This window comes from Onychostoma macrolepis, chromosome 05, assembly GCF_012432095.1.
Source record: "Onychostoma macrolepis isolate SWU-2019 chromosome 05, ASM1243209v1, whole genome shotgun sequence".
Classification (NCBI taxonomy): domain Eukaryota; kingdom Metazoa; phylum Chordata; class Actinopteri; order Cypriniformes; family Cyprinidae; genus Onychostoma; species Onychostoma macrolepis.
In genome coordinates, this window is record NC_081159.1 from 990,001 (window position 1) to 1,013,535 (window position 23,535).

The window sequence follows — 23,535 nt, forward strand, 5'->3', positions numbered from 1 at the left end:
AATGAATTAACCATAACAAGGCACACAATCTGTTTGTATCTATGGGTTTGTTGCATTTTAAATAACTTTGTTTTGAAGCCATGCTTCATTGCTGTGATGTTTAAACCGCAGTGGAGTATTTAATAATAGAAACGTGTACAGTGAGTGCCTCCTTAATTGCAAATTGCAAAGTTGACTGAATGATCCCTGTGCAGTTGTTTAATCTGAGAGAGAAGATGTAGAAATAGAATTCCTTAATGGGTTTAATTCATTGTCATTACTGTAGGTAAGATCCTGAATGCTTGCAGCACAGAACACTGTGTAAACTTACCAGCTTAGACAAAGGCCTAATGAACACATCGTGCATCACGTTTCTGCTTTAATGCACATTCTTTTTTCTACGCTTGACCACAGCTTGAACGCTTTAGATCCTATAGAAGTATAAAACAGATTGTTTCATACTCTGATCGGTTTCGTTTCCATCACGAGACATAAATATGATAAAGAATATCTTGTTTCCCTGATACAGTGCAGTCATTTGTGTCATTCAATTAGCAAACAATATTAAGCAATTTGAGATGCTACAACAAACCTTCTGCATAATAATCAAATCAATTGCCATGCAATTTAGAAATAATCAAACATTCCCTAGTGAAAAATAAACATACTTAAATGTATTTGAAATACATTTATTGCATGCTAAGTATACTACAAATACATTTTTATATTCATGTGCTTAATAAAATGTCCTGCAGTTGTACTTTTAGTATGCTAAACTGGAACAACTCATTTTGTACTTAATGCACTTTAATTGTGCTGAAGTACAATTAAAGATATACTTATTAAAGTGGATACTTCAGGTACACTTTAAATATTTTGCATTTAAAGTCTGATATTATTCCAAAGATCATACAGTTCTCATTAAAACACATTTTAGACTAACTATTAAGAAAAGTTCAAGTAATATGCCAAGTAAAGTTTAATTATAATTTTTATATCAGTAAGTCTCGAGGTATCTGTCAGTAAATATATTAATAGATTTGAACTATACTTGGTATGAGTATTTGTTGCACTTGATATTTTCAGTTCTTGTAAAAAAACTTTTTTTTGGGGCCATATTTATATTTTTTGGCACGGGACTCTTTTAATTGTAATGAATCCTTCATCTAAGTTAAGCAATGTATATCAGTCTTAAAATTAATCCTGCTATTTTCTTTCTCTTCTTTTCCAGCTCTTCGATCACATCGCTGAATGCCTGGCTAATTTTCTTGAGAAATTGGGCATCAAAGACAAGAAGCTGCCTCTTGGCTTTACCTTTTCATTTCCTTGCCAGCAGACCAAACTAGATGAGGTGAGATGAGAAGGGAAGCAAACACTAAAATTAGCAGCTCTTCTGTGAGATTGTCATGTTTCCATGGTTGCCCTTATTTCTGTGCAGAGTTTTCTGGTGTCTTGGACCAAAGGTTTTAAGGCGAGTGGAGTGGAGGGCAGGGATGTTGTTGGCCTGTTGAGAAAAGCCATCAAGAAGAGAGGGGTAAGTGTCACGAGTCGGTGTGTCATGCTTTTACAGCCACATGCTGTTGCTTTAATAGTCTTGTAATGCAGTCCTTACAATATGTGAAAGCTTCTGAGCTTTGTGTGTATGTATGCATGTATAAATAATATTGTACTTATCTTTCCTTTTTTATGAAGGTTTTATCAACTGAATCTATTGATAAATGCTTACATCCAGCAAGGATGCATTAAAAAAACGATAGATGTTTTTTTTTTCTCAGAATACTTAACTGGTTCAAATAAAAGTTGTTTAAAAAAAAAAAAAAAAAAAATTTGTAACAGTTTTCGCAAAGATATTAAGCAGCACAACTGTCTTCAACATTGATTCGTATGCAAATCAGCATATTAGAATAATTTCTGAAGGATCATGTGACACTGAAGACTGGAGTAACGATGCTGAAAATACAGCTTTCCTATCACCGGAATGAATTTAATTTCAAAATGTACTCAAATAGAGGCTGGTATTTTAAATAGCAGTACCATTCCACAATATTACTGTTTTTACTGTTAAAAACATTTATTTTTCAAGTAAATGCATCCTTGGTGGGCATTAGAGACGTTTCAAAAAAGAAAAAATCTTATTGCCTCAAACTTTTCAAATAAAAACACTTGTCTGATTCTCTTTTTTTCAGCATTTTTAATTATTCTCTGCTATACCTTAATATTTATCTGTGCATATTTAAAGTAAACCTCTAAGTACTATACGTCAAAGGGCTGAAAGCACAGGTTCATATGTCTTATGACTCGTCACGTTTTGCAAATATTCTAGACAAGTTTTATGTCCATCATGTTGAAGACCTGAAAACAAAATGAATAGTTTTATTACACACAAGATTATTCTGAATGCTATTGATGTTTTGTCAGTTTCATAAGATATTTCTGAAGGACTTGAGGTTGTACATTACGGTGGAGAACACTGTCCATTAGCATTTCCATTCATCTCAATGATTTGAGTTCTGCCCTTGGGAACTGATATGATGATGTTCCAGAGAAACAAGCATAGTTTGAAGTGCTGCTCAATAGAGCAATAATTCAATTGAAATAATTTAAATAATATTTTTGACTACAAATTAAAATAAAATAGGAGTTATATATTTTATAATATATAAAATATATAATTAAATTCTATAATTTATTAAAATTATTGCTAAAATGTTTATTTTATTTTTATTATTGTATTGTTTTATTTTATTCTATTTTGATCTATTCTATTTTATCTTTTTTTTTGTATTTTATTTTAAATTTTATTTAGTTTTTATTCTATTTTATCTTATTCTATTCTATTTTTATTTCATATATATATATATATATATATATATATATATATATATATATATATATATATATATATATATATATTATTATTATTATTTTTTTTTTACATTTTATTTTTAATTTAAATTTTATTTTATTTTATTTTATTTTACGGACTATGCTAACTAGCCAATCCTGAAGTTCATTTGATTTTAGCATAACCCATTCAGATCACTGTAACACAGTTTCACTGCCTCGTTGCTTTGTTTGACCTTTTGTGCTTCAGCTTGCTTCAAAGCAACAAACAAGTTTCAACATTGTATTTTTGATCTCCTCAGGACTTTGACATTGACATTGTAGCTGTGATCAATGACACCGTCGGCACCATGATGACTTGCGGCTACGATGACCATCACTGTGAGATTGGCCTCATCGTCGGTGAGTCACCGTCTTACATTTGCACTCATATGCAAGCTGAGATCAGTGGGAAATATCATCCAGCGTGTCAGGGATATTGTCAGGTGTGCTTAGTGTGAATGAAAGGTGCTTTATTCAAACATAGACCTTTTGTTCTGTCATTTGTTTTGGTTATTGGTTATGGGAATATTAGAGCGCACAGTTTATAGCCTGTTCAGGCTTATTATTATGGCCTAACAAAATGATTTTGCTGGCATCTTCGCAATGCTTCGCATCTAATTGTTTTGATTCATGTTCCCCAATAGTTTGTCAATGTGTGTAATTATAGAGGCTAGAGCAGATGTGCCCGAGCCTTTCACACAACTTCATATGCCATGCACAGCCTCAGTTATTACAGTCTCTAATTTGTACATAATTTTAACACTCTCTCACATTAGATGACAAATACAGAGCTAAATTTAAGTGGAAAAACAGCCACTTAAATATGTTTTTTCAGAGCAAAAACAGCTGGAGTGAAGGCTTTTTTTTTTTTTGAAAGAAATTAATAATTAGAGCTTCTATTTCAAACAAATAATAAAAAAAACTTCCGTTCATTAAAGAATCAAACTCTCATGATTTTCACAAAAAATCATGCAGCGACTGTGTTCAACATTGATAATAAGAAAACAATTTCTTGGGCGCAAAATCTGCTGAAATTCAGCTTTGCAATCACATTAAATGTAATAAATTACATTTAAAATGTATTAAAAATAGAAAAACGGTTATATTAAATTATAGTAATATTTCAAATATTGCATATTTTCTTTTATATGGAATGAAAAACAAATATTAAAATGTTTTAATGCCCAATTTAAGTGTATAATGTGTATTGTAAAATGTTTATTAAATTGATATTTAGTAAATAATAGGAACTTAACATAACAAGAAGTCATGATTACTATCGTGCAAATGAAGCAAATCCTGTCTAGCTGAAGGCAGCTGGTTTATTTTGACCCATAAGTCAGTGTTGAGAGATTACAGTAGGCTTTACTGGTAGCTGGGCTAATAAAACAAGCTTACCCGAGGCTTTCCTTGTCATTTCCCACTGAGCCAGACCATTGTTAAGTCTACAACTGAAATATAATTGAACATCGTGAAGATGTAATGAAATAAATTCCCCTGCGTGCAATGTTGAACACAACATTGTAGGATTTGCAGTAATCTGTTGAGTATGTGCTTCTCACAGTGCTTAAAAACCAACAGGCTGTAGTGTCAAAGAAGAATTGCATTGCAGAATATCTGCGGTGCTTTGTTTGCATTTGCATTTATTGTAGAATATTAACAGAAAAAAATGCATTGTGGAGAAAGCAATGCAAATACTCCTTCCTGACATTACACGAGCTGTTTGCATCATCCACTATTACATCCTTAAATAAGCTTTGTGTTTTGGACTCCCACACAGAACTAATGTTTCACAATCACAGAAGATGAACTGGCTTTGTAAGAGTAATAGAGCAAAAGGCACGATGCATCAGCAAGCTTAGCTTCAGAACAGACCCACCCAGCATGCATCATACCTTTGGCATTTTCTTGAACTTCCCAGTTTGTTATCAGCTTTAGTAGGAGTTCAAATACGCAAAGCAAAGACGGTCGATAACAGTCCTTCTTATCACGGGACGTGGTGATGGATTTGTAGCACTTCACTTGGCTAGACATTTCAGTTACTCTGATGTCTAGAGACTATCATATGATGTTTGTTTAAAGTATAGTTCATATGCAAAGCACAGATTGTAGACGTGTTATCTTGTAAAATACCGGCAAAGGAAATTTAACTCCAAAAATAACATTTTGTCACTATTTGCTCTTCCTCGTGTCGCTTCATGTAGCTTCTTTGCAAAAGTGATCCTAATCTTTCAAAAGCCCTCTGGCCTCAACATGCATCATGCCTTTGTCATTGCAGGACAGATTTAGCATGTTTACAGGCATAACGATTCATATATAATGGAACTGAACGATCTCCTTTCTTTTGTTGCTCGTGTGCGTTGGCTGCTGCAGAGATGGAGTAAACATAAATTCGACATTGCATTGTAGAGATATCAGAGCCCCCACGAGCATATTTTATATGGTAGCACAAGCCTATATATCAGATTTCTTAATGCTACATCAAAACAGAAAATGAATTTGGACAAAGCTCGGGAAAGGAGGAGGTATTGATTCCCGCAGTCATGGAATTTTTTATATTTGAAATTTCCAGGGCTCTCGAAAATCATGAAATTGTAATACCGTGTTGAAAAGTTATGGAAAAGTATATAGCTAATGTAAAATCTGGTTCTGCTCGGTATGGAGTCTCAAAGCTCAATCCTGCATTGAGCCACATTGATATCTCTTCTCTTTTTTTTTTTCTCTCTTTGTGGAGACGTTTATACAGAAGTATGAATCTCCTATATATACGAATGGGAAATAATCTTCAGCAATCCCTTTGAAAAATACTTATGCATTAATCAAGAACTACTGTAAAATGGAGATGTCGTGGAAATTCATTGGTTAAAAAGGGTGGGAACCTTTTTTGAAGCGTCTCAGTTTGGTCAAAACCACTGGTTTAACACACAGCTTGAAAATAATAACTAAATAAATGCGGAAGAGGCTTATTTATACCCTAGTGAAAAAATAAATATACAAAAATGTATTTGAAATATATTTCATGCCAAATCTACTACAAATACATTTACATATTTATGTACTTAAAAAAAGAACAAACATTGGAATTGTAGTAGTGTAGTAAACTGGTATACTTAAAGTTTTGTGCTTAACGCGCTTTAATTGTGCGGAAATAGTGCTGAAGTCTGAATAAATATATACTTTAATATATTTGATTGTGCTAAAGTGGAACTATTGCAAGTATACTTCAGGTGCACTTTAAATATCTTGCATTTAAAGACCGATATTATTTTAAAAATCATAGAATCCTTGTCAGTTGTGACATTAAAACACATTTCAGGCTTAATATTAAGAAACATGCATTGTGCACAAGTAGTACTCCAAATATAATTTTTATGTTAGTATTTATTTTTTTTTTAGAGATCAAATATATCCTGAATATATTTTAGCTAAATATATCCTGAACATTTACATAGTGTCTCATAATGTATTTGCTGTCCATCCACAATCACTCAAATGTAAATGTGTAATTATTAGGTCTAAGGACAAACTGTATGTCATTCCACTTCCAAACAATATTGAAAGAGACTAAAAACTAATTCTACTTCTGCAGCTTTATACGTATATCAATGCCAGTTGTTTTTCAGCTTTATTTCTCCATAAAATGTATAATGATATGTTATAATAATTCAGTGATATAATATTAATGCAGAGTGAGTGAACTTGCAATATAGACAGTGCTTACTTGACTGTACACTTTATAATGCATTCACTTTATTTATTTGCTTTAGTTATTTGTTTTATTACTTTCTGAAAGCAATGTATGTCCAAGTAATGAAGTGAATTCCAAGCATGAAGATGTAAACTTAAAAATTACTCAGAAATGTGACTTAAAACATACTACAACTTCAGGTTATTTAATAATGTACTTTGAAAGTATACTTTCAATCCATTGTTACAATGATAATTTTCAGCACACAGTTAAAAAATATTCATAAAATATATTTAAGTAAAGTGCAAATAAATATACTTATAAAAAATAAACAGAACTTTCAATTCAAGTATATTTTTGTAAAATATATTTTTTAGAAAATATATTAAATTACAATTATTTTAAAGTGCGTTAAAAGTTGAATTGTGAAAATAGGCGAAAAATGGATAATTTTGACCCATACAATGTATTGTTGGCTATTGCTACAAATATACCTGTGCTGCTTATGACTGCTGCTTGTGCTCCGGGGTCACATATTACTTTTGGTAACACTTTATTTTAAGGTTTCCTTGTTACACATTACATGTACTATTTTAATAACAACAAATTTTTAGAAAAATATAGCTTAACATAAAAGTTTAAAATAAAATAGCTTTTACTAATCTGCTGAAGTGACACTCAGTTTCATGCTATAACATTTTAATTCATTTATTTGCATGAAACATTTTTAATGTGGGTGCAGTTATGGGTTTACAAGCAACATGTAACTTCAAGCGGAATTTCCAGGAATCTTCAATGCAAACAAATCGGGTGTGTTTATTTTACAGGGACGGGCACCAATGCGTGCTACATGGAGGAGATGCGTCACCTGGAGCTGGTGGACGGTGATGAAGGGCGCATGTGTGTGAACATGGAGTGGGGTGCGTTTGGTGACGACGGTGCACTGGACGACATCCGCACCGAATTCGACCGAGAGATCGACGCTGGCTCCCTCAACCCTGGAAAACAGCTGTGAGTGACAGTTAGTGTGACAGTGCTGCACCTGACAGTTAGAGCCACTCCCAGGTTAAAAAAAAAGTATACTTGCATAATGTACTTAAACTGGTCTGTTATTAGCAACACCCTAACAACCACCCCTGGTACCATAGCAACCACATAGCAATACCCTAACAACCACCCTGAGTACCCTAGCAACTGCATAGCAGCACCCTAGCAACCATCCAAATTAGCCTAGCAACCACATCATGTACTATAGCAACCGCATAGCAACACCTTAGCAACCACAGAGAAAACCCTAGCAACTGCATAGCAACCACCCAGAGTACCCTAGCAACCACAAAGCAATACCCTAACAACCATACTGAATACCCTAGGAGCCACATAGTAGCACCCTAGCAACCAGCCCAGGCACCTTAGCAACTGCACAGCAACACCCTAGCAACCACATAGCATTACCTTAGCAACCACCACAGGTACCCTAGAAACACCCTAGCAACCGCCTTGAGTACCCTAGCAACCACCCTAGAAGCCACTCCAGGTACTCTAGCAATCTGTTTTTCTATGTCTGTTCTTCTGATAGACTGTATTGCCTTCAAAACATTCAAACTTTAATCTTTAAAGCTATTTTAAGCATTTCAAACTACTTCAAACTGAAAACCTTCAAACTTCAAGCTTTTAAAACGTTGTGGCCAGGCTTTTTTCAAACTCTTATTATAGGTGCACGGTAGTGATTCAGGACAAGCCAAAAACACATTTTGGAAAATGTATTCATGGTGTACTCGCTTATTATATCCACCTTTTTCTTGCTGTAAAAATGCGGCCATTTGTAAATTCTATGGGTCTAGCTTCCGGTCTCATCCGCGTCCAGCTATTTATAGCAGTACAAAACAATTTGTTTTGCTGCTTGATATTGAAAATTGGTGTGTCTTGCTATATTACTTTAATGTATTGTCTTAATTATGAGCTCACTGGTTTGTAGTGCAAACAGTTTTACCATTTACTGCACGTTGTTATTCTTCTCGTTATTTATAGCAACTAATGACCCGGACGTCTCTCCCATAGGCTTACTTCAGCATTGAAGAAAAAGGTGGATACATTTTGTAAATTTTGAACACAAAAAAGTTACGGACTGCAGCTTTAAAGTTTGTTTACGAACTTTACTCTCTAGTTTTGTACTTAATATACTAAAAATGATTCTTTAGTACTTACATTACATTTAGTCATTTAGTCAGTTAGCAGATGCTTTTATCCAAAGCGATTTACAAATGAGGACAATAGTACACGTAGCAAGGTTTTTTTTTTTTTTTTTAAATTCTATAATAAATAAAAAGAAAACAGTTCTAATAGAAAAGCTAGTGTTAGAGGACTTTTTTTTGCTTTTTGTTAAATGTATAATAAGTAAAAAGAAAACGGGTAGAATACAAAAACAAAAAAAAAAGCTTTTTTTTTTAAAGAAAATAAGCTGTTAGTAAATGAATAGAGTGCAGGTCTAAAAGAGGCAAGTTTTTTTTAAATAATATAATTAGAATAGAGAGTGCTAGAGTTAGAGTTATTATTAAATAAAGATGGAAGAGATGTGTTTTTAGCTGATTCTTAAAGATTGAGTTGGGCAGGTCATTCCACCAGGAGGGAACATTACTTACACTTTAGATCATCTAAGTGTACTCAACTGTGCTGTTTTGGGACACCATGAATAAGAACTAAAATGTGCTTTTAACATATCTCTGTATTTAAAAAATGTATTTACTTTCCACTTGAGTGTACCAGTGTATAAAAGATGGGTTCAAGTGTACTACAGTTGGTAAGTAAATGCAGTTTTAAATGAAGAGATAGTATGTTAAAAGCGCATTTTAGTTCATATTCAAAGTGTCCCAAAATAGCACACTAGGGCCTGGTTTCACAGACAGGGTTTAGGTTAAGCCAGGATTAGGCAATAGTTCAATTAGGACATGTTAAGTAGATTTTATAAACATGCCTAAGAAAAAATAAAATAAAATAAAAAATGATATATTATATATATATAGTAGATTTTATAAACATGCCTAAGAAAAATAAAATAAAATAAAAATGATATATTATATATATATATATATATATAGTAGATTTTATAAACATGCCTAAGGAAAAAAAAAAAAAAAAAAAAAGATATATTTTATATATATGTATATATATATATATGTATGTATATGTATATAATAATTTATTATTATTATTTTTTTTTAATATATTAAGTACAAAATTAGTGCGTGAAAATAGAGCACTTTAAGTAGTGTAATTTTTTATTTATTTATTTTTGGTAGCCTGGGCTCCCCACATTCTTTTGTTGACACAAAAAGCCATTGAAGGCCTTTTCCCCAGAGGGCAGCTGAGTGATCCGGTTCTACTACTAGGCAGCTAACGAGGTTGTCACCATGGTGACTCCTCGTCACAGTCATTCATGCGTACACGTTCGTTCCTTGAAGGCAAGTGTGAACAATGTTAGGCGGAGCATATGTTCCTGCTATAGTTGCAAGAAAGAGTCATTACATCAACTCTTACGCCATCATTAACTGTGCATTAGCCTGAACTCAGGGATCTCGAGGGTTTTAAAGCTGCAGCTCCTGACCATAGTCATTGTGACTCCACAGGCAGCACTTTGAAAGCTCAGAAAGTACAGAACTGTAATCAAATCCCATGATACCTCGAGTGCTTGTTGCTGAGCTCTCTAAATGTCCTCAGTGGTGGAGTATGGCAATTGATTGCCTTATTGGATTTGCACATGCACAAACCAATAATTCAGTAGCTCTGAAACCTCCTGCATGCTTTCCCCAGAGATCCCGGTTTCAGAAGATCAATGGGGATACGCTGTTTCTTTACAATTGCGAGTCAATGTTATTGTTCTCTCGCATAATCTGCTCCCTGAGACGATGAATGTTTAGACTATGACTAGATCGAGTTCTGCAAACATTTTTTCTCTTCCCATAAATAAGAACTCTAAAGCAATTTGGAAAGAGTTAGAAGTGGTTTTCATTAGTGTTGTACAGTAAAGCATAATGTGAGCTCGTCAATTACTTACTGTACTTTTTTCAGTTTATTCATAGCAGTATATATTGGAGCATGGTCAAGGTTTTTATCTCCTTTTGGTAACACTTTATTTTAGGGTGTTTTAACACATTACATGTACTTACTATTTTAATAACAATTAATTATGATTAATTACGTGCAAGTAACCCTAAACCAAACCCTAATCATAGTAAGTACGTGTAGTTAATATTACTCAGTACTTAAATGTATAATTACACTGTAACAAGGACACCTTAAAATAAAGTGTTACCTTTTTCTACATCATTGACTATGTTTACATGCGCACAAATAATGCGATCATTTCCAATAATCAGAGTAAGGACTTAATCGCATTATGATGTTTATATGTCAAGAGCAAAGCTCTTACTCCCGTTTACATGCGATTTCCAATATTCTTATTATTCCCTAAGAATTGTTACTGGCCGCTGTTTTAATTTATTTACGTCTAATGCAAAACACTTTTGTATGGTTGTATTTAGGGCTGGACAATAAATTCAATACGTATCGCGATATATATTTTTTTCAATAACGGTGATATGATTTTTAAACATTTCCGATATTTCAATATACATTACCAGTGTGTTTCCCATGCTTTGATTTATTTGTGGCATTTGACTTCGTTGAATAAACATGAGCACTGCACGTTTCAAAATCAAAACGCGGCGCGGGTGATTTATATGAATGTATCTCTGAAGGGAACATACTGTCTTCAGAATAGTTTTGATGGCATTTTCATTTTATCTGATAAAGTAACGTTCATGAGCCGAGCTGCTTAGATTACAGCCATCACTGGGGAAACCGCTAGTTCTATTTATAGGGGATTATAGAAATTTATACTTTTATTTAGCAAGGATGCTTTCAATTGATTTCTATTTCAGATAAATGCTGTTCGTCTGAGCTTTCTATTCATCAAAGAAACCTGACAAAATTCTACACCGCTGTTTTCAACATAATAATAAATGTTTTTTGAGCAGCAAATCAGAATATTATAATGATTTCTGAAGGATCATGTGACCGGAGAATGATGCTAAAAACTACAGGAATAACTTGCATTTTAAAATATTTTCAAGTAGAAAAAAGTTATTTTAAATGGTAAATATTTCAAAATGTTACTGTTTTTGCTGTATTTTGGATCAAATTCATGAAGGCTTGGTGAGCAGAAGAAAATTCTTTAAAAAAACAAAAATCTTACTGTTCAAAAACTTTTGACTGGTAGTGTATAGCCTATAGTTTGAAGTTGTCTGAGTAGTCTGAGATGTTTATTTGACAGTGATTTCACATTTCTTGTTTGTATGAAGGATACATATAAATAAAAGGTGAACATTAATTCACCCCTCCTAAAAAAAATAAATAAATATATTTTATATAGTTTTATAGGAGGAGCTCATGACTTGGCAAATTCATTTTTCATAAGCTTGTACAAACATCTGTTGTGGGCATTCTTGGCAATTTTTATGAAGCTTTTTTAATAGTGTTCATATCGATATAGTGTTCACTGCATGACTTTACAATAGGAAGAATCGCCGACAGCTCTGTCTGATCCGCAAACTACAGCCAAACGCACGCGAGAAGTGATAAGGTAATAATGCAAGATCACGCTGATATTATTATGGTCTATAAGTCACACACAGAACACACAATAATTAACAAAGAATGACTTGTTAACAAACATACTTCTGCTGGGAAATTTTTTATATAGGCCTACATAAATCTAAATGGCCTACTTAAAAGTGAAACCAACGTTTTGTGCATTTTATAATGAGTTTATTTCTTATAGCCCTCAAAGTGATAAAAAGGAAAAATGCAATAAATCTTTTGTCCTTTAGAAGAATATTATTTACAGGAAAAACCCTAGCCCCTTCTTCATCTTCATGTAGCCTGCCTGTTCATTCTAATGTAAAAATGGGGACATTCTAAAACGCTTAACGTGAAAAACACTTAACGTGGTTTAACGTACCTAAACATCGACCAGGGAAACCCAAATTTCTGTCAAACCTTACTTGTAATAAACACTAACTACTGTCAAAAGAACGAGCCCTTATTCCACAGATAAAGTGAATAATTTCACGTTAAGCGTTTTCTCCCCAGAAGTCCATTATAAGGAAACAGCTTAACGTGACTTAACGTACCTTAACAACGACCGGGGAAAACCAAATTTCTCTCAAATTTTACTTGTAATAAACACTTTCTGCTGTCAAAAGAACGAGCTCTTATTCAGCGTCTAAAGTGAATAACTTCATGTTAACCCTGATAGCACACGTACATCTCGGAGATATCTATTTGATGTCTGCATTTGCATCTGCAAGACAGGGTGTTTGCTCGTCTGCAATATTTCTATAGGACGTTTCCTTTTAGATGCCAAATAGACGTCTATTAGATGTCTTTAAGATGTTTATGATTTAGAATGTAGGTAAAACTGACATCTGAAAGACATCTGTCAGACGTTTGTAGACAACAGATGCTTTCCAGATCAAGAGATCTTTAACAGACATTTTGCAGAGGTACGTGTGCTATCTGGGAAGCGTTCTCCACCATAGAAGTCTATTATAAGGAAACAGCTTAACCTAACGTACCTTTAAAAAACTTGTCAAATTGTACTTATAATAAACACTTTCTGCTGTCAAAAAAGAGCCCTTATTCATCGTATAATGTGAATAATATCACGTTAAGCTGTTTCCTTATAATGGACTTCTATGGTGGAGAACGCTTAACATTAAATTATTCACTTTAGACGCTGAATAAGAGCTTGTTCTTTTGACAGCAGAAAGTGTTTATTACAAGTGAAATTTGGGTTTCCCTGGTCGTTGTTAAGGTATGTTAAGCCACGTTAAGCGTTTTTCACGTTAAGCATTTTAGAATGTCCCCATTTTTACATTAGAATGAACAGGCAGGCTGGTGGCAGCAAGTTGTGTTTTCCCCCAGAAATGCGATGCTTTCTTCCCCGCTATCGTTTCTAATCTCCGTATTATTACAGGTGCGTGTCACGTTATTCATAGGCTATATGTCACAAGCGCATGCGCACTTTGGTCAGAGCGGCAATACTGCGATTAAGGTGTTACATGCCTGTATATTTCGATTAAAATCGGCGTACGCCACCTATGTTAATACGATTATGCTTGCTGCGATTATGAGTTTAATCGCATTATTTAGATCGAAGTATTGCATTTACATGAGGTAAAGATTAATCGCAATATTGACGACAATCTCATCATAATCGCATTAAGAGGGTGCATGTAAACGCACTTGTACAAATATCTTTTTTTCATAATACAATTTAAAAGTTTGGGGTTGGTAAGGATTTTTATTTTTTTTTCCTTTATTTAATATTATTATAATTTAAAATTTTCATTTATTTCAGTGATGGCAAAGCTGAATTTTCCAGTCTTCACCGTCAAATTATCCTTTAGAAATCATTTTAATATAGTGATTTCTTACTATCAATGTTGACATTTTTTGAGTTGCATAATATTTTTGTGGAAACCATGATACCATTATTTCAAAATTCTATTATGAATAGAAAGTTCAGAATTAATTGTTACAATTACCCACAATGAACTAGAAAATACCCACTTTTAAGCCACCATCTCTCAAATTAAAATAATGATTTAATTCCTTTAATATTTTGTGATATTGCTGAAGAGTTTTCCATGTTACATGTTTATCTGTTTTTAGTAAAACAACAGCCCTGTTAAGCATCTGGACACTTACAAATCAAATAACAAGATATCAAACTAAGTGGCATTTAATTTTAAAGAAAGATAAGATAAAATCTTTAAAAGATTTCACAGAAAGATGTTTGTTTGGTCTAAAATGATAAAATGGTTAATTAAATTTTGTCTCCCTTTTCTGCTCAACATATAATTATTTGAAATGAATTAAATCCTTTTTCTTTTCTATGTTGATCAAGCAATGATGAAATGTTCATTGCTTGTTTTAAAGGGGTCATGACATGATGAATCAAATTTGCCTTGATCTTTTGACCATTAAAACATCCTGCAAGTTTCAGAGCTTACAACGTCCTCCTCGTTATAAACAAAGCATTTATTTATTCAATCGTACTGCAGCTGCATCACAAACAGTAAGTAACTGATTTCATATTGCTTTGTCTGGAAAAGACAGTTTTATTTTGATCATGTTTCAAAACATGCACATGCAATAGCGAGGGGGCATTGATACTGTTTCCTAGGCAATGACGTTAGCCAATCCTAACAGTGGCTGAGTCCTGACGAGCCTTAAAGGACTCGTCCCTTAAAACAGGCCATTTTAGAGAGAGGGCCAGAATGAGGGTTGAAATCATAATTTTTCCACATATTTAATTTTTTTTTTTTGTGTGCAAATAACTTTATTAACATTATAAGGAAACCTCATGGAATATTAAAATAAAAAATAAAAATCCATGTCATGACGCCTTTAAATATTTAAAATCCTACTTTTATTTATATTTTTGTCACACTTGCTGCTGGCCTCATTACTGAGATAAATTTTTGCTGCAAGTGACTCCTGTCTCCTCTGTATTAATTACTTTCAACGACTCGTCTCCAGATAATAATCATCATTTGTGTGAACATACCACCTCTTTTTTTCACAAATACTTCCTACACCCCTGATTACAGAGACAACCCAGGATGCTTCAGGGAGACAAGTATATCACTCAAGTGAATAATGATGATTGGGGATCTCTCCGGTTCACGGCAACATGCATTTTAACATGCATGTTCACCATAACATGCGTGTTCATTGTAATGCATGTTTATCGTTACATGCGTGTTCATCTTAACATTCATGTTCACCGTAACATGCGCGTTCACCGTAACATGCTCACCGTAACATATGTGTTCGACGTAACAAGCGTGTTCATGGTAACTTATGTTCATTGTAAAATGCGTGTTCACTGTAACATGCTTGCGTGTTTTCTTCGTAACATGCGCGTTCACCGTAACGTGTGTTTATGGTAACATGCACGTTCACTGTAAGAGGTGTGTTTATCGTAATATGTGTTCGTCGTAATGCGTGTTCACAGTAACATGCGTGTTCATGGTAATGTGTGTTCACCGTAACATGCGGGTTCATCGTAACGTGTGTTAATAGTAACATGCATGCTCATCGTAACGTGCGTTCATCGTAACGTGCGCTCATCGTAACGCGCTCATCGTAACGCGCGCGTTCACCGTAATGTGCGCGTTCACTGTAACGTGTGTTTATGGTAACATGTGCATTCACGTGTGTTAATCTTAACGGTGTTAATCTTAACGTGTGTTAATCTTAATGTGTGTTCATCGTAATGCGTGTTCATCTGAACATGCATGTTCACAGTAACATGCATGTTCAACGGTAACATGTGCTCACCGTAACATGCGGGTTCATCGTAACGTGTGTTAATAGTAACATGCATGCTCACTGTAACGTGTGTTCATCGTAACGTGTGTTCATCGTAACGTGCGCGTTCACCGTAATGTGCGTGTTCACTGTAACGTGTGTTTATGGTAACATGTGCATTCACGTGTGTTAATCGTGTGTTAATCTTAATGTATGTTCATCGTAATGCGTGTTCATCTGAACATGCATGTTCAACGGTAACATGTGCTCACCGTAACATTCGGGTTCATCGTAACGTGTGTTCATCGTAACGTGTGTTCATCGTAACGTGTGTTCATCGTAACGTGTGTTCACCCTAACATGTGTTCATCGCGCTCATTAGTCTGACTCTCTGTGCTGCATGTTTTGTTTTTGTGCAGGTTTGAGAAGATGATCAGTGGGATGTACATGGGCGAGCTGGTCAGACTCATCCTGGTGAAGATGGTCAAAGATGGTCTGCTGTTCCAGGGACACACCACTCCAGATCTGCTCACCACTGGCCACTTCCAGACTTCCTTTGTCTCTGCCATCGAAAATAATAAGTCAGTACCTTTTTTGTGCTTGTATGTTTCTTGCTATACTAAAAAAAGTGCAGCAGAAGTAAACTAAAACTGATAAAGTTAATAAATAAAATAGCTAAATCCTGTTTTTAAAGGAATAATTCACCCAAAAATGAACATTTGATTTGGAGAAATGTAGCACTGCATCAGTGTCTCAGCAATGGATGCTCTGCAGTGAATGGGTGCCGTCAGAATGAGAGTTCAAACAGCTGATAAAAACATCACGATAATCCACACCACTCCAGTCCATCAGTTAATGACTTGTGAAGTTAAAAGCAGCATTTTTATAAAAAACCTAATTCATCAAGATGTTTTTAACACCATTGCTTCCGGATGATATATGAGTCCATAATATTGCTTTCTCCAGTGAAGAAGTCATCTTGTCTGAATCAGGAGAGAAATAAGCACAGATCAAACTCTGTAAAACCAGTCAAAAAGAGTTCTAGACAAATAAACAAATATGGATTTTGGTATGAGAGGACAACAGGGGGCTGACCTTTTCACGTATAGCGATATTATGGACAATTTTGTCCAGAAGCGATGATTTAAAGTTAAAATGGCTTAATGATGGATTTTTTTTTTTCTTCTTACAAATCAAAAAGCTTTTCAGCATTAACTGATGGACTGGAGTGATGTGGATTACTTGTGGATTATTTTGATGTTTTTATCAGCTGTTTGGACTCTCATTCTGACGGCACCCATTCACTGCAGCGCATCCATTGCTGAGACACTGATGGAATGCTGCATTTCTACAAATCTGATGAAGAAACATACTCATCCTAATCTTGGATGGCCTTAGGGGGAGTAAATATCAGCAAATTTTCATTTATTGTTGAACTATTCCTTTAAAGTTGCCCTTTTCTCACAAATGGCATCAGATGATTTTTTTTATTTTTTTGCAATGCTACCCGTTATTATATTCTAGGCTGTCTATTTAATATTAAATACTAAAATATGTAATCATGATCATTCTCATAATTTTTCCAAAAACTAATGTGTTAAGGCTTTCAGTTCCAAGGGAAAAAAAATAGGTCTACCTGTAATTATTGTAATTGCCAATTTGCTTAGCTGATACGCGTAGTGTAAATTAATGCAACAGTGCCCTTTACTGGTCTCATATACTGTCATATTGAGTTATTGTGTTAACGTGTTACACATGTTTAATTAATTGCTTACTTTAAGAGTCAACTTTGACTTTTCTGGTATACCATGGTACTAAAGTGGTACAAATCTGAAAATCCATGGTATTACACTTGCAGCATTTTAAAAACATGGTACTTTTTGCTAGTTTTGAGATGAAAATTGATTTATTAATAACCTAAATGCTTTTTTGTATTATTATTTTGTGCAAAAATTGATTTGAAGTGTATGGTTAGAGTATAGCATTAATGTTGAAGTTTTAAAAACAGAAAAAAGGTTTGTGACAGTTTTTTGAATGCAGTAAGACTGAGTTAGTAGTGCAACTATTCAGTGCTTTAAAATGGCGATCAAGCCGTTTGCCTTTCAGCCTCATTAAACCGAGCCCTCATCATGCCAACCAAAAGCTGGAAGTCAGCACAGACCTGTTTCACTTCATCAATTTACTACCCCATATTTAGTTCTCTCTCCAGCAAACCGAACAGTCGAGACGTCCGTGGGAGAACACCTGTGGTCTCAGCAGAAATGACACGCTTCTCAAAATTACTGGCATGGGCTTATCTTAATGTCAGAGCTGCTGTCTCTTCACAGACTGAGCACATGGGTGCTGTGAAAGAGAGTTCAACTTTTCCTGTGCATTTAACATTATGAATCCTGTTCAGATATCAGACTCTTTGGAGTTTGAAGTCAGCACATTTGTGTGTAAATTGAAATCTAAAACTATTTTTTTGTTAATTGTCTTTAATGAAAATGTAATTAAATCAGAAGCTGAAGAAATAATAACAGCTTACACGCACGTTCTTGACAATCACATTTTCTGAATTATTCTTGCCAAGAACACAATGCATGTCTCTGTATATCTACTTTGGCATCCAAAAAAGTAAAAATATTTTTTTCTTATTACAGATGAGATCAGCATTACAATGTTTTTACATTTTTAATGTCTTAGCATTTTATTTTATTTAACAAGAGTAGTATATAGAAACACAATTCACAATTCAGAATATTGGAATGATTTCTGAGGGATCATGTGACTGGAGTAATGATGCTAAAAATTCTGCGTTGAAATCACAGGAATAAATTACATTTTAAAATATTCAAATAGAAAACAGTTATAAATAGTAAAAATATACACTTTCAAATAAATGCAGCCTTGGTGAGCAGAAGAGACTTCTTTAAAAAAAACATTAAAGATCTTACTGTTCAAAGCTTTTGACTGTATTTGATCACAAATACAATAAAATCAATAACATAGTGAAATATTGTTGAAATATTAATATAAATAATTTCTAATTTAATATATTTTAAAATGTAATTTATTTATGAAATGGTAAAACTGAATTTTCAGCAATTAGAAATCATTAAGAATTTTGCTGAGTCTTTATTGACTACGTTTACATGGACATCAGTAATCTAATTATTTACCTTGATATTATGATTAAGGTGTTTACACGAGTTGCTTTTAGAATAATCCTTTCATGTTCCAGTTTTACATGTTAGAGTACATAGATCGATTAATGGCACATGTCATTACGTCACCACGCGACACTATCCGACGTCCCCTCCAGAATTTCACATACAAACATATAGTTGAAGGATACTGAATTTTCCGCAATTAAAAAAAATATTCAGCATTTATTTGAAATAGGATATTGCTGTGACAATGTAGCAGTCTCTATTGACAGTTTTGGTAAATTTAATGCATCCAAAGTTTTTATGTCTTTTAATAAGATTTTACTGACTCCAAACTTTCAAACAATAAAATTGTCCAAGAAACATTCAAAAATGTAAATAGTGAACTGTTTCATATCCTAAAGCTGATACTGATGTGAATCTTCTCTCTCTGCTGCAGGAATAGCGAAGGTCTGGTGAGTGCGGAGCAGGTTTTGAGGGAACTTGGACTGGACCCGTCTCCGGAGGACTGCGTGGCCACACAGCGAGTGTGTCAGATCGTCTCTACACGAGCGGCCCACCTCTGTGCCGCCTCACTCGCAGCCGTCCTGCGGCAGATCCGGGATAACAAAGCCGCAGAGAAACTGCGTACCACTATCGGCGTGGACGGATCGGTCTACAAAAACCACCCACAGTGAGTCCAGAGTTCAGAACCTGTGCGCTTTTGTGGCACTACAGGATTACCATAATATACAATGGCATTTACAATTCATGAGTAGATATATGGGGCTTAGCCCAGAGACATCATGAATACACAGAAAAAAAAAGGTTTTTAGTCAGTTATTGAATGCCTTGTTTTCGAAAATGTCCCATGTTATTTTCATTAGAGCCTGATAAAAATGCTAATTTAAAAGAAAAATCAGAGATTCTGAGAAAAAAAAAAAAAAAACTGAACTCTTATATGTAACTAATAAATAAATATATACAGTGCCCTCCACTAATGTTGGCACCCTTGATAAATATGAGCAAAGGTGGCTGTAAAAAAAAAAATCTGCATTGTTTATCCTTTTGATCTTTCACTCCAAAAATTCACAAAATTCTAACCTATCATTGAAGTAAAACAATTGAATGTGGGGAGAAAATCTCTAGCATCTAGAAGCACATAAGTCTGAAGTAATGAATTTAGGTAAAGGGATGCAGAGCCAGTGGTGGTTTTGTAGGCAAACATTAATGCCTTGCATTTTATGCGAGCAGCTATTGGTAGCCAGTGCAAATTGATGAACAGAGGTGAGGCGTGCCATCTTTTTGGCTCATTAAAAATTAATCTTGCTGCTGCATTCTGGATGAATTGTAAAGGTTTGATAGAACTGGCTGGAAGACCTGCCAAGAAAGCATTGCAATAGTCCAGCCTGGGCAGAACAAGAGCTTGAACAAGGAGTTGTGAAGCATGTTTTGAAAGAAAGGGCCTGGTCTTCTTGATGTTCTTGAATCTGCAGGACCGGGTAGTTTTAGCAATGTGGTCTGATAAATTCAGCTGATCATCAATCATAACTCCAAGGTTTCTGGCTGTTTTTGAAGGAGTTATGGTTGATGAGCCTAACTGGATGGTGAAATTGTGATGAAGTGATGGGTTTGATGGAACCAAAATCAGTTCTGTCTTAGCTAGGTTGAGTTGAAGGTGATGGTCCTTCATCCAGCAAGAAATGTCTGTTAGACAAGCTGAGATTCGAGCAGCTATCGTCGGATCATCAGGATTGAATGAGAGGCAGAGTTGAGGGTCATCAGCATCGCAGTGATATGAAAAGCCATGTTTCTGAATGACAGAACCTAGTGATGCCAGAGAAGAAAAGCGGTCCAAGAACTGAGCCCTGAGGCACAAAAACAAAATTTTGAAACTTTTGAAACACAAATTCAGCTTGCTCACCAATGCTGTAACTAAACTTAGATTTTACCACTTGTTTAACAGTTAAACTTGTTAAAAATCCAAGTAAACTGTAGAGACAAGCATGTGAAGAGTATTGAGAGAGAGAAAGATCAAAATAAATCTGCTTTGCTAGTAGGCCTGGGCGATATATCTCATGCGATATGCATGCGCATCTCCTTAGTAAAGCCGGTTCCTTGGTTACTGACGAGATGAGCATGCATATCGCATGAGGTATATCGCCCAGCCATATTTGCTAGGGTTCATCACACTTACCAGCTGTTTTTCCTGAATCATGCTCCGTCTTACTTCCTGACTGAAAAAGGTGACAGGCTAAAACCTGCTGTTTCTCTTCATTTCCCTGTAATGCATGGACAAGAAAATTGAGTGATCGCAGCTTGAGATGTGACTTCAGCCTGTAAATGTGTTTTTGTTTTTCTTTTTTTTTTTGCATGTTCTTTTATGCAGTTTCAGAAGTTAATCTTGAAACTGAGATTTATACAGATCGTTCTTTCTGCACTTTTATGTCTTATTACTAATTTAAGTGTTTGACAAAATTTGATTACATACTGGCCAAGAATAATTACTGTGGCATCATTTTAGATCAGAGCAAATGAGGACGACGGCTTTTCAGTTGATTCGTAAACTTGCTGCCGAGAGTCTGATTCTTCCTGGATGTTGTCAGAGAGTTTGGCAAGGCCATAAACGCAGCGGGGAGTTGAATTGCTAGGGCTTTTAACAACCACCTGCTGAGACACGGCTTCATGCATCGATTCGCTCAATGACTATGGAAATTGATGACTGAAAAATGGCTGAAAAATTAGCTAGTGATCGTCTAATGGGTGTTGCGCAACAATATCGATAGAGGAGAGTCTGGTTATATTGGGTTATATATCTTAGATTTTCTGATCATGTACAAATGTTTTGTGACATTTGTTTGAAAATTGTGCTTGTCGATCTTTTAGACTTGCCAGCTGGAAAAAAGGTTGATGCTGAGGTAGACTTGGTGCTTTCAGTGGGTTACAAATTACAAAAAAAAAAATTAATGTTATAAAATGTATATTTATTTATAAATACTGTATGTTTATCTATCTGTGTGTGTGTGTGTGTGTGTATATGTAGATATGGATATAGATATATAATACACACACACACACACACACACACACACACACACATACATACATACATGCATACTTATAATCAGAGCTGAGTAGTAACTGGTTACATGTAATCTGGATTACATAATCAGATAAATTAAGTACTTGTAATTAGATTAAATTACATTTTAAAAATACTCCTATTCAGACTACAGTTACTTTTTTATGGATTGCATATTGTTTACACAATAGCAGTACATTATTATTGATTCTTCCTAATTCATCTTTTTCATCGTTTAAATTTTCATTTCTAGCCCACCACTTATATACACTCAAATCTGCAACATTTGACCTGGATTTACAGAAATCAATTCAGGTTTAAGAAGCAACATTGCATCATCTACCAATGAACATATACATTTTTATATACATTCTAATCCTCTTTCACATAATACATTTACTTAAAGTTCCCCTGAGATTTTAAAATAAATATTTTAATAATATCACATTTGCATGTTCATGGTTCTCTGATGTTGGTTAATGATCACATGACATGCAGGTAAACGAATAAAATGTTTCTTTTAGTACATGTTTTATTTTGATTGATTTTAAAATGATTTATTTTAATGTAATATTTTTTATAATTTAATTAATTATTAGCTTTCTTTAAACTCACAAATCCCCCGCAGTTCCAAACCCCAGTTTGGGAAACATTGACATAATGTAATGTAGTCAACATTTTTTAGTGGATCAAAACCTTTCATCGAAGTTGTCCTAAAACCTAAAACCAAAATGCATTTTTCTTTGCAACTTTGAATTTTTTTGATCCACTTCAAATGTTGACTTTTAATATATTAGTATATTTAATTTTGCATGTATTTTGTTTTTGAGCCCTGCTGTGAGACTTATTAATTAATAATAACTGTACCTTGGTGTTGTACAGAGAACTTATTTGCATGGCTTATGTTTTGTGAAATTAATTCTGTCTGCAAGCATCAACTTTAATTAGTTGTGCTATTTTAATCCAGCACAACTGGATTCGCAGCTTTCCTCACCCAGGTGCTAACGCTTGCATTCGGAGAAATGGATCACACTCTGAAAATTTCCTGAAGGTGTGGATGGCGCTCTCGGAGATGAGTGCACTACTCTTGACATGCTCCTGTGTTGATTGGCTGCAAACGAGTGCCAGCTCATGCCAGTCATTTGAGTGAGCAAGATCAATATTCAGCTTCATTCAGGTTGAGACACTTTTCTGTGGCGCTTGTATCTGGATGCAAATATTTTTGTATGATTTAAAAGCTCTGAGTTTGTTACATTGTGAATCATCATTAATATGAGTGATTTCACACGCCGTATGTGGGGCATGAGCTGAAGGCAGATGGAGAGCAAACATGGCAACTCGATTAACTTTGACAACTTTCTTCAAAGACAGTCAACAATAACAAGAGACTGAAG

The 23,535-nt window shown here is 34.5% G+C and overlaps 1 protein-coding gene across 1 annotated transcript in view; it reads left to right on the top strand.

The window, feature by feature from the left end:
• hk2 (hexokinase 2) overlaps positions 1-23,535 on the top strand; it is a 48,773-nt gene that overhangs the window by 10,679 nt on the left and 14,559 nt on the right. Inside the window, exons 4-9 of the mRNA XM_058775445.1 lie at positions 1,211-1,330; positions 1,418-1,513; positions 3,126-3,225; positions 7,381-7,564; positions 16,351-16,512; positions 19,520-19,753. Coding sequence (XP_058631428.1) covers positions 1,211-1,330; positions 1,418-1,513; positions 3,126-3,225; positions 7,381-7,564; positions 16,351-16,512; positions 19,520-19,753 — 896 coding nt within the window. The remainder of the gene's footprint in view (positions 1-1,210; positions 1,331-1,417; positions 1,514-3,125; positions 3,226-7,380; positions 7,565-16,350; positions 16,513-19,519; positions 19,754-23,535) is intronic.